This window comes from Podarcis bocagei (genome assembly GCF_964188305.1).
Source record: "Podarcis bocagei genome assembly, chromosome: 1".
NCBI lineage: Eukaryota > Metazoa > Chordata > Lepidosauria > Squamata > Lacertidae > Podarcis > Podarcis bocagei.
In genome coordinates, this window is record NC_138125.1 from 36,742,801 (window position 1) to 36,755,604 (window position 12,804).

At 41.7% G+C, this 12,804-nt stretch overlaps 1 protein-coding gene and 1 long non-coding RNA gene across 4 annotated transcripts in view; one reads left to right on the forward strand and one right to left on the reverse strand.

Moving 5' to 3' along the window:
* The window catches only part of LOC308596437, a 65,833-nt gene extending 61,332 nt beyond the window's left edge, over positions 1-4,501 (forward strand). Inside the window, exon 2 of the long non-coding RNA XR_014012531.1 lies at positions 4,153-4,501. This is a non-coding gene — a long non-coding RNA (uncharacterized lncRNA). The remainder of the gene's footprint in view (positions 1-4,152) is intronic.
* Positions 1-12,804, reverse strand: part of AKAP6 (A-kinase anchoring protein 6) — a 246,800-nt gene that overhangs the window by 22,284 nt on the left and 211,712 nt on the right. For all 3 annotated transcript variants that reach the window (XM_081207494.1, XM_081207493.1, XM_081207492.1), the window contains exon 12: positions 2,324-2,539. In XM_081207494.1, the coding sequence (XP_081063620.1) occupies positions 2,324-2,539 (216 nt within the window). The remainder of the gene's footprint in view (positions 1-2,323; positions 2,540-12,804) is intronic.

A 12,804-nucleotide genomic window follows, 5' to 3' on the forward strand; every position in this document is an offset into this window, starting at 1 on the left:
TTGCTCTAGAATTTTAAGGAAAAACCACAGCAATTCACTGCCAGATTTCATATTGACATACACTGACACTATGAGAAACAATCTTCTGCTATCAGTCCTAGAGAAACTTTATGTTTTGGGGAAAACTGTGGATATTGTAAAAAGGCAGCAAAAAGTTCTTTTAAAAAGCTACTAAAAATATATCTCTCCAAGCTCTTTACAAATAATTTCAACATAACCCCCGAGCATTAATAATAGGTTGCCATTAGGGACCAAGAAAAGGAAAATGGTCAAAGGAAAATGTTGATAGATGTATTAAAAGAACAGAAGATGGAAGCAACTCCTGAACTTCCGTAAGACATCTAATCAACCAGGCCATCATTTGCACTGTCAATGACTCTTGCCAACACCGAGTCTGATGCCATCAGAGATGTAAACACATCCCATTTGTTTTCATATATTACAGTATATTGTGGACAACCTCAAATAAAAAAACTATATACTTGTTTCCCGGGGATACCATTCATGTGCCAAGACTGGCACACCATCAAGTGCAGAGAGATAGGCAAAGCAGAGAAAGCAATCTTGGGATCAGCCCAAGAAATGACTACACAGGAACTGAATGAAAGGAAATGTTGTAGCATGCCAGCTTGGAATTGGGAGACGGCAGGGGAGGGAGAGAAAAAGAATGCAAGAGAGACTAGCTAATTTCAGTTCCAACTACAGCATCCTGATTCTAAGAACTCTTTTTATCATCTAAGAAAATGGTAGATTTGGAAACTAGCCCTGTTTTCATATGGAATGCATATGTTCGTAGCAAGAGGCCTCCCCAAAATGAAAAATAAAACCTATATGGAGAGTTCTTAATGGCTGCCATTTCTCACCAGTTGCATTCCCTACCAGGTGAAATGTAATTCAGTCCAGCAAAGAAGTCTAGGTTACCCCAGGCAAAGTGGGAACAAAGCAGTGTGGAGCTTGTGAAGTTCTCTGGCATCCTGACATCAAGAAAACACACAGTGCTTTTACACTCCCCCTACCTCACCTCCCGATCGATTCCGATCCAAATAGAGCCACAAGACTACTTCACTCCTGCTGCAAGAGCAGCACTAGCCTTTAATTAGCACGTAGCAGCTTATTTAGAGGAACTGCAGCTAAACCCAGCAGCAGCAGCTCGCATGGCAAAGATGAGAGTAGCTCCGGCTGCAGTGGCGCTTTTACACGTGTGTTCAGCAGCCTGCAGAGCTTTTTCACAGTTGCCGCTTGCCTCTGCTTCAGGCAAAAGAGAACAGTCGGCACCAGAAGGTGAAAAAGTGAGAGCACAACACAAGAAAAACAATACAGCTTTTTGCCAACTGCTGCTATTTTAAGAGGAATAAAGCTTCTGGATCAGATGGGCAGTCTCTGCACCACTACCCTGTAAAGAAAGGACCAGGGCAAGGTCCTGATTTGGCTCTAATAGAGGGCTGGGGTCCAGCAAAGGCACCAACACCCTGTGGTGTTCTATTTATGTCATGAGCTCCTTTAGGAATGCTGCTAAAAAGCGAGACACTTTTCAATCTGTCTGTTGCAAGCAATGTCAGAATTCCACAGGTCTTCAACGAAAGGTTGGACGAGCATGTATTGAGGATGCTTTAAATATTGGATAGCTTGTCTCAGGACAGGCTGAAGTAGATTACATGTAGAACAATTCTAACTTTAATATTTTGAACCCATACAAAACACTTAGTTCCATAATAAAAAAATTCCTTCCAATAGCTCCTTAGAGACCAACTAATTTTGTTATTGGTATGAGCTTTCGTGTGCATGCACACTTCTTCAGGTACCATTATTTCCATAGTACTTATTCCATGCTCTCTAACTTTGTTTGGCAATAAGGTTGGAATTGATGGGCTAAAGCACATAGATGCAGACTAGTGCTGGACAAACGGGATGTTCAGAATAAGTCCAGGGGCTGCTTTATAGAGATCTAGACAAATGATTGAAGTGTATCATATTACAAATAACAATACATGTTTTGGTCTAATTCAGAAAACCATTGACTACCCTTATCTGCCATTTATTTCAATTCCACAAAATCCATTCAGTGCCTTAAAATGGTAAGAATCTATGTGTTTAAAAACAGAACTCGAGTTTGTGCAACGTGTTCATAGCCCATTAATCAGTTGGTTCCATTGACAGGATCATTATGTGTTTGGGGAGAAAGGTTCAGAAGCCTAATTATTTGGCTCGCTGTTGCACCTTCAGTGAAGATATCAAGAGGAACAAGGAAGGATTTTAAGGTGCGGGGGAAATGCCCCACGTGAATGCATTGGAAGGGAAGGAACATCAAGCAGGTGTCACTTACGGAATGCTTTGCCAACTTCTTCTGCAGTCTAGTTTGCCACTGGACAGCTTGCATGACGATGGCTTCCCACCTCCTTTCAAGATTTACAATTATCAGCTGCATTGACTGGTGATCTGCATTCAGGTTACAGGTATCCTGGTCATTAAGGAGGTGCTGGCACAAACGCAACACTGAGCCCACGCCTCGGCGTCTCTGTTTAATTTCGCAGCAGAGGGACTGTGGACAGAAGAATGGTCAGTATCAATGCACTTTATAAGTATAAGTATAGGTATAAGTATAAGTATAAGAATTCAGCAGTCACTTGCAGAGTCCAGTGTTGTTGCTGCTTTAAGAATATTATGCAACACCATACCTTATAGCAGGGGTTCCAAAACTGTGGTCCATGGAGCACCAGTTCATGAACTTCATTCAGGTGCTCTACAGCGCATGAGCATTCAAATTCATATTTGCATTTGTATTTGTACTGCTTATTTATTATCACCCCTCCCCCCAAAAAGCCCCTCCATGAACAAACCAGGTAGGCAGTCAAGAGCCCCAGCACTTCCCTAATTCAACAAACAAACAAACAAACAAACAAACAAACAAACAAACAAACAAACAAACAAACAGGATGAGAACTAAACGGCCTCGGCCCTGTATACCTGAAGGAGCGTCTCCACCCCCATCGTTCAGCCCGGACACTGAGACCCAGCGCCGAGGGCCTTCTGGCAGTTCCCTCATTGTGAAAAGTGAGATTACAGGGAACCAGACATAGGGCCTTCTTGGTAGTGGCACCCGCCTTGTGGAACGCCCTCCCTTCAGATGTGAAGGAAATAAGTAGCTATCTTATCTTTAAAAGACATCTGAAGGCAGCCCTGTTTAGGGAAGTTTTAATATTTAATGCTGTATTGTTTTTAACATTCGATTGGAAGCTGCCCAGAGTGGCTGGGGAAACTCAGCCAGATGGGCGGGGTATAAATAAATTATTATTATTATTATTATTATTATTATTATTATTATTATTATTATTATTATTATTATTAATCCCTCTCCTCTCCCAATTTTCTCACAATGTGCAACAGCCCAGATTTAGCCTTCCTACAAAGAGAAGTTAACACTGCAGCCAATGCCAGAGCAGGAAAAGACAGCAAAATCAATGCAACAGCAAATGTATCTTCCTCCACCACTACCACCACACACACACACACACACACACACACACACAAAAACCTTTCCAGCAGACAGCAAAGCAAGCCAAGAGGAAGCCCCAGCACTTCTTCCCTTCCCCCTTTCCAAAAGGCAAGTTGTCAAACGTATTGAATGCCAAAAATACAAGTGTCTAAAAATAAAATAAAATCTGAGCCCCCTTTTGAGCTTGAGGCCCCAGGCCAAATGGTCTTCCCCACCCCTGATAAGTCCTCTCCATATGAAACACATATAGCACTGAAATTTAGAAACTATCAGTAGAATTTACCAAGACACCTTTTTAAAATCAACACCGCAAACATATAGGAATATTGAAACACTACCATATATAAAAGACAACGGGTTGGCAAAACATGGGCCATATTAGGATCAACCAAGGTTCACAAGGCAGGGTACCAGCTTTTGAATTACCGGTACATGCAACTCTTCCCTGGTCTGAGTGTTTGTAGGCTCTAATAAAGGTATGATTTCAGCACTTCCACAACTCTCTGAATTTTGGTATAACGGGCCAGCAAAACTTTTGAACAGTTCCATATGTTATAGATTTAAATATTTTGAAGTTGATTGCATCGGAAAGATGTGGGATAACAGAGACATTTCAACTTGTAATTCAACCAAGGAAACATTTTCTTTCTTTCTTACAGTTTTCACACACCCGTGTCCCTCTGTTGCAAAAAAAGAACACAAGAAGAGCCCTGCTGGAACAATCCAAAACGCCATCTAGTTCATCATCTGTGTCATGGGCCCTTTGGCTCCATCAGGATCTGGCATGGTTTGGCAGCTCAAGATGAAGACGGTGGAGAAGCAGGTGGAGGGCTGGAAGTGTGGCAACCAGGGATGGAGGTGGGAGGTCCTCCCTGCTAACTGTTGGAACATTTTTGTAGCTTCCATTAAAATATGAAACTCTTGGCCTACTCATGGACCTTGGAATCTTGATTTTGGGACCTTATGCTTGCTGCTGAGCCTGAATAAAGATCTCTTTCTTACTTGCAAGTTGCATTTTGTTTTTGTTGTGTTTTGGGACCTGACAATCCTGTTCTTACAGTGACCAGCCAGATGTTTATAGAAAACCCATAAGGAGGACCTTAGTTCAGCAGTGTTTGCCCCACTTGTGACCCCCCCCCCCCCAGCAACAGGTATCCAACAATGGAGGTAGAACAAAGCCACCATGACGAGTAGCTAGTTCTCTTTATTCTGATCTGTCTGCCCTATGGCTTCCTTTGTTTCTGTGCTGTTCTGAGCAAATCTGCAGTCAACATTACAGTGTGTTAAGTGCTTTTTGAAGAGAGACACCAAGGGGAAAATGCCACCACAAGTGTCTAGGAAGATGTATTCTTCAGCCTAGCCCCCCTCCCCTGCTCCCACACACTGTGTTTCCTTCACTGAGTTGCTGTGGATCTAGTATCTTCTACCATATTAGAGCACGGAAGACTTCTTCACATTCAGGAGCTTACTAGGCAATTTAAATTGTGCACCGTGAAAACATCTGTTTCTCTCTGCAGGATGCTACAGATGAAAGTACATAACCCCATGAGAAAAATCTAAGCTATCACCCTAGCATTTTAGGTTTCCTTTTAGGGAAAATTTGGTAGCAGCGGGATGGGGGTAGGGAATTACAGTTAATAAGAAAAGCCTTGTGAAAAATATCTGAGCTGTTTAGAGATGCTGGTAACTGAAAAACATGGACTTCTTTAGGTGCAACCTCATAACTGACACTGCTGTTTCCAAGAGGAAAAGCTAAATATTGCCATTGTTTAAAAATAATAGTAAGATTGCACTTAAATACATTTTCTGCATAAGAAAAGTAGCTCTCCCTCTGAAAGTTTTCTGTTTCCTAACCAGTGGAAAGCTGAATTCCTAAAGCAAAACAATGGTGTTAATGTCTAATATCTATATGTATACATACCTTTTTATGCCTTTGGGTAAAGGGGAAGTTGATTGTTAAACTGAAAGTCTTCAACAACAAAAATATGATTATATCCATAATATAGCTGGATTGCTTACTAATCAGCTTGCACTTCCACAATTTGAGTGTTCTAGCAGTTAACAGATTGCTTATTAATGAACAAGGGTAAACAAGACAATGCAATCTCATTTAAAATGGGTGTTTTAATGCCTAAAAGTATTTGTGTTCAAAATGTTAATCCCAATAAGATGTCATTAGAAGATGTCTTAAAATGATTAAGTGCATTTCATTGTAAAGTAACACTGCACAGTTTATCAGCAGGTGGACATTTTATACAGATGTTCTACTTATTAATAAAATGTGTTCTATAACTGTTTCAATTGCCTTACTCTTATAATAGCCAAAATCCCATTATTTCTGGAATGAGGGAACACTCTCCCCTTAATATCTCTGAATTTTAAGTAAGTTGAATGACAAATTTCAAAACCACTATTTATGCCAAAATATACCCACAAACTTTATTATTCAATTTATAGCTGGAATGCATTTTCTAATGTTCCTTAAACCTGCCTGTATTTACTTTCCTGAAGTGTATTGCTAAAAATTCTCCAGGAACACAAAGGTAATATCAAAGCTAGAAGCGACTGCAACTTCCTCATTCACAAACCCTGCCAGCATTTTACATCACAAATTTGCATACTAGCAAATCAAATGTTGCTTCAACCAATAAAACGTTGGTGATACAGTGGTGCCTCGCAAGACGAAATTAATTCGTTCCGCAAGTCTCTTCGTCTTGCGGTTTTTTCGTCTTGCGATGCACGGTTTCCCATAGGAATGCATTGAAAATCAATTAATGCGTTCCTAGGGAAACCGCTTGCCAGGCTGGCGGTGCGGAGAAGGGCTTTTCTCCGCACCGCAAGCCTTCAGGACAGGTACAGGAACAGAGGGGAAGGCGCGCAGCGCTTTCCCTCTGTTCCCGGGGCTTGCGTGGGAGGAGGGTTTTTCCTCCCCGCCGCCAACATTCAGAACAGCATTCTGAATGTTGGTGGTGGGAAGGAAAACCCTCCTCCCACCCCAAGTCTTCAGGAAAGCCATCCGATGCCGCGCGGCGGGAGGAGGCGTCCCCCCCCCCGCCCGGCATCGGAGCTTCGTTCCGATGCCGCGCGGGGGGGGGAGGAGGCGTTCCCCCCCGCCCGGCATCGGAGCTTCGTTCCGATGCCGCGCGGGGGGGAGGAGGCTTCCCCCCCGCCCGGCATCGGAGCTTCGTTCCGATGCCGCGCGGCGGGAGGAGGCCCCCCTGCCCGGCATCGGAGCTTCGTTCCGATGCCGCGCGGCGGGAGGAGGTCCGAGGACAGTGGGGAAGACGCGCTGCGATTCCCCGCTGTCCCGGAGATTTCCCTATGGGCTGTCGTCTTGCGAGGCAAGCCCATAGGGAAATTCGTTTTGCGAAGCGCCTCCAAAACGGAAAACCCTTTCGTCTAGCGGGTTTTCCGTCTTGCGAGGCGTTCGTCTTGCGGGGCACCACTGTACTTCCAAGCTCCCCAATCAACACATGCAAGGCTGCCCCATTCTTCCTAATTTTTCTGCCTTGCACAGAGCTGTGCTCACTTCAGAACTGAAAATGTTGCTAAAACCTTACTGAGACTGGGACCTCCTGACCTGTAACAAAGCTGCTTGAGGGGATTGTGGGCAAGGGGTTCAGAAATGGTTCCAACAAGTGATTTTTTCTGGGGGGGGGATACAGGGGTTCACATACCCCTAAACATTTCGTGAATCTAAGTTTGGCCTCACTGAGGTGCAATATTTCAATATGAATAGGAAAATGAGAGTACCCCTAAACATTTTTTTAAAAGAAAAAAAGCACTGGTTCCAACCAACCAATGCTGTCCATCATCAGCTTCTACTGTGAGTCTTTTCAGAATCAGACACTGGAGAGGTAGAGATACGCCTGAGTAAAAAAGTTGCATTCTCACCCGGACATTAGAAGATCAGATATAGAGGTAAATTTGTATAAGACTGGAGCCTAAGGCTGTTTCATTGTCTCTAATACATTGGTCCCTGTATAAAGTCTAGAAATGATTTCTTAGGAGATTGGACAGTGCAGTTAGAAAACCGGGATGTATAGGTTCCATACTAATTCCATGTTCTTTTATGACCAGTTATCTTGATAACATCTACATCTATAAAACTGACTGTTAATGAAAGCTTTCCATAAGAGTCTTGAGCATGTTTCTAATTCTTCCTGCTGGCTTGGTGAGCCCCATGTATTAAAAATTATTGTAGATGCACTCTGTAAATGATGAAAAAATAAAGTTTTCCATTAGAGACTTGAAAAGAACAACTAGCAATAAGTTATCTCTCATAATAATAATACAACCAAATGCCACATACTAGAAGTGAATGATGGCTTATAATCTTCTAAAGAAAACACTGACAAATCTGGCTGTTTTTTTAACTGATTCCAAACTTAAAAGAAAATGTTGCCTAAAATAATCGCTGAGCTCAGTTTCTGGTGGTGGAACCTAATCTATATAAAGCTAAATATTCTATAAGCATGCAGTGAAGTGCAAAAAACAGCCACTGAAAAATGACATGATTAAATGGCACAACATGCAATCATTTGCTTTCAATTATATCAATGTATCTTCTTCCTTCCGAGGAGTCAGGCAGAAATATTGTTTTTTAAATGCCTCTATTAAATTGGGCACCAATAATAAAATAGATGAGAGTCCTAATAAGCTCATTTGCGTAACATACATCATACACTACAAAACTATTCTCTCCAAACAGCTTTGCTCATACATTTGTCTCCTGATTGTCATCCATCTTGCCTATATTACAAGGGTGTTTTTAAAGGCATACTGCTGCTTTCATGGCCATTCACTGGAAACCCTTTGTACAACTTTCCTGATTAACCTTAGTGAGGATCTTTGATGCTAATTATGGGTGGGGGGAGTTTGGATATAATACACTTGCCGTCAGATTTTATTAGGGTGACGGTCGAAGGAAAATCTCAGACTGACATTTTGGAAATATCATCTAATTGCAAGTCAGAAACATAGAATGACAGTTTAAAATAGATTATGAGTTCTTTCAAAATAGGGCACTGGTTCCCTTCATTTAAAAACAATACCTTTTATACTATTATCCACCCAATTGCTGCAATGAGCATCTCCCTTGCCAAGATTCCTTTTTAAGAGTGTGGCATCTCACTGACAAGTTTGGAAATGGCATGTGGCATTTATTATTAAAAATATCCACACTTCTAATCAAGAACTTATTTTCCCTTTCACTCTACTTACATGTGAAAAATACAAGTGCCATCAAACAAATTTCTTTTAAGTACGTTTCGATTGTTTAGGAAATTCTGCTTGACTCATTGGTATGCAACCTGACTGACTTTGGCATAACTACTCCTGTCAAATTATGGGCTTTGAAATATACATACAAATACATTATCTTTAAATTACTTGAAAACAATTAAATTTCTCGCATTGCTAGCCAATGAGTAGCACCTGTATTTATTCCAGCTTGACTCCAGCAGTACAGTATAATAAATAAGTCAAATAATAAGCACAGAATTTATGCCTCTTTACATGTTTTTTGTCTATAAAGCTATGATTATCTAAGCATGACATTTTTTAATTTCTTGGTGCCACTCCTTATGCTGGGTTAAGAACTTTAAAAAATGTTTGTTCTTTTAAAAATGTGGTTCCGGGTGCTGCTATTTAATCCCTGTCCCTGTGTAATTAGTAATGCATAGTATACTTCTTTTCCTAAATTAAAAACACTATTAAAATTCCAGTCATATAAAACAATATGAAAATTAAGTTATTCTGAAAGGAAATTATAATAGGTTACAGATTGCTTATATCATTACTGAAATGCTGGCATCTATCACAATGCCTCCCTGGAATAAAAAATGTGGGTTTGGCAATAATCTCTTAAAACATAGCCATTATTTTAAAGCTTCTGCTATCCCAAGTCAAAACTAGCTGGCAGATACAGGAAGATTTTAGGAGAAAGTATTGGGGTAAGGGATTAAAACAACAACAACTATTTAGATCCATCTTACTACTTGATAAACAAATTGTATGTATTGTTCTACCAGGTGTAACATTCCAGTTTTCTCCACAGGTTTTTTAAAAATAAAATTAATATTTGGTAGGCACCTTCATTGTACTGTTTTTGATATCTGCAAAAAACCTTTTTTGTTTAAACAAGCTGGGTGGCATTGTGGGTTAAACCACAGAGCCCAGGACTTGCTGATCAGAAGGTTGGCGGTTTGAATCCCCGCGATGGGCTGAGCTCCTGTTGCTTGGTCCCTGCTCCTGCCAACCTAGCAGTTCGAAAGCACGCCAAAAAGTGCAAGTAAATAAATAGGTACCACTCCGGCGGAAAGGTAAACGGCCTTTCCGTGTGCTGCTCTGGTTCACCAGAAGTGGCTTAGTCATGCTGGCCACATGACCCGGAAGCTGTATGCCGGCTCCCTCGGCTAGTAAAGCAAGATGAGCACCGCAACCCCAGAGTCAGCCATGACTGGACCTAACGGTCAGGGGTCCCTTTATCTTTACCTACTCAAGACATGTAATTTCATTATGTACATTTGCTTTACAACTGTTGATTTTATCTATTTTTAAATTTGTGTCTTCTTGTTTTTAAATTTTGACTCTAACAGTATGTTCTTATGGATACTTTTTATTGTTTTATGAGGTTTTTCTGATTAAACAGTCTATAAAACTTGTTAAATAAAAAATAAAAATAAAATTATGTTCCTCTCACCACATGACAGGACAATATAGACAAATGGCTTGCTTAGTGACTAGAGTTACTACTTAACAATCTGTCATCTTTAAACCTCATAGCATTGCACAGTAAGCAATCTCACATTGACATAACTGCTATAATATGTAATTTCAAAATTTGAAATGCTTGAATCTTCTTGATTCAGAGAAAAGTGAATTTTATTTCAAATATTTGTGCATGATTGCAAGTGACCATAAACGCCTTGCCTTGCTTTGAAGATATTGTTGGAGAGCTCACCAGGCATGTTATCAAGATTCCCTGATTCTGGGAGTCAACTGGAAATAAGAGACTGGAGATCACTAAACAGTTTCTACTTTTTCATGAGAGGGCTAGAGAAAGGAGCCTCCAGTCAAAGAGTTTATTAGTAGGAACTGCAGACTATTACTGTGTAGAGTTCAGTGACCCTTTCCCTTACCTGAAACCTGGCAGGATGTGACCTTCATCTAGAAGCAAACATGCAACTGTTGACTGGTTCGCCACTCCCATTGTTCTCAGCAGCCTGTATCATTAACAGAAGCATTTAACTAGTCCACAACCACATATGGTGCTGGTTGAAGCATCTCCTGCCTTCACTGCAGCCCTCCAACTGTCTCTCTCTCTCTCTCTCTGTGTGTGTGTTGATGTTCAATCTGCCTGCTCAATGGGACCAGATGCCCTCAGCAGGGTAGAGTGAGGTGTTATCAACATACCAGTGATGAGGCAATCCAAATCTCCAGATGACTTTTCCTTATGATTCCATGTTGATGTTAAAAATCATGGCGGGGAGTGGGGGGAACATGAACTCTTGTGGTTTCCCATAAGCTAGTGGCCATGAGAGATGTCCTGCCCTTCCCACACCATGGTCTGAAAACACTTGTCCAGGAAATACCAGAATCATTGTAAAACCAAGCTTTCCATGCTCAGCCCAGACAAGTGATCCAGAAGAATACGACAACTGCTGAGAGGTCCAGGAGAACTAAAAAAGTAGCAGTCCCTGTGACCATCCAATGACTGAAGGAGTGTCTCCACCCCCATCGTTCAGCCCAGACACTGAGGTCCACCTCCGAGGGCCTTCTGGTGGTTCCCTTACTGCAAGATGTGAGGTTACAGGGAACCAGGCAGAGGGCCTTCTCGGTAGTGGCGCCCGCCCTATCATCAAGGAAATAAAACAACTGTCTGACTTTTAGAAGACATCTGAAGGCAGCCCTCTTTAGGGAAGTTTTTAATATTTGATGTTTTATTCTGTTTTTGATCTGTTTTTAATTAGGAGCCACTCAGAGTGGTTAGGGAAACCCACCTGGATGGGCGGGGTATAAATAATAATGATAATGATACTGATAATGATAATTGTCATCCACTAGAGCAACCAAGGCTCCTTCTGACCTAAAACCAGGCCTAAAACCAGACTTGAATGGATTGAAATAATAGGCATCATCCGAAACCACCTGGAGCTGAGATGCTACCACTTATCCCAGCACTGTGCATTATGAGTGGCAGGCAGAAGTGTCTTTCACTTCATCAGTTGCCTTATTAATTAAATAATTGCTTTACCCTTTATTTCCACAGCACGTTATAGTAAGGTTTCCAGATTTTTTTCAATGAATCTGGGGACACTTTTCAACTTCAATGGATTTTGTATGGGGACTGATTTGTAAATCTGGGGACCGTCCCCCCGGATGCTACATTATAGCATCTAAATCTAAATCATTACCTGGTTGGGGGGGACATTTGCGTGGCTGAGATAGCTTTGGATCCAAGGAATCCCAGCCTTTTCCTTGTTCTAACTCAACTCTCTCCCCCCCCCCCGCCCGCTATCAGCATTGGAATCTGTTGAGCCAGGGCATTGGAGGTTTCTCTGACCAGACATTAGATACCTGTGCCTGACATTGGAGAGGGAGACCCTGATATATTGTATGGTCCCTGGGGCAGCTTCCCAAGAGCCTTAGCATTGCAGCCTTAACCTTCAGAATGTCATAGGAACTTTTTTGGGGGGCGGGTTGCATGCACTGCACGCTCATATATTGTGATGTGTGCTGATTCTTGTTGCTAGTGCTAAAAGATAAATCTTTTAATGATTAAAAAATTTAATGATAAAACTTTATAGCATATAGTTTATTATTGCTGCATCCTGTTTTATTAGTTTACTGCTTACTTTTGATCTGTTTATATGATTAGACTATAGGGACAATTAGGTCTAAAAATGAATGTGCAGGGATGCTTTTGCAGTTGGGTGGTCAGCCAGCTGTGATTCATTTAAAGAGTCTCAGGGCCACTTCAAATGCTACATGTTAGGGAAGAACATGGGTAGGCAAACTAAGGCTCGGGGGCCGGATCCGGTCCAATCGCCTTCTAAATCCGGCCCACAGTCAGTCTTGGAACCAGTGTGTTTTTATATGAGTAGAATGTGTCTTTTTATTTAAAATGCATCTCTGGGTTATTTGTGGGGCATAGGAATTTGTTCATCCCCCCCAATAGTCCAGCCCCCCACAAGGTCTGAGAGACAGTGGACCGGCCCCCTGCTGAAAAAGTTTGCTGACCGATGGTGAAGAAGGAAGTCTGGGAAACCATAGACAGACATGCAGGAGTGACAGTCATGAATGCACCC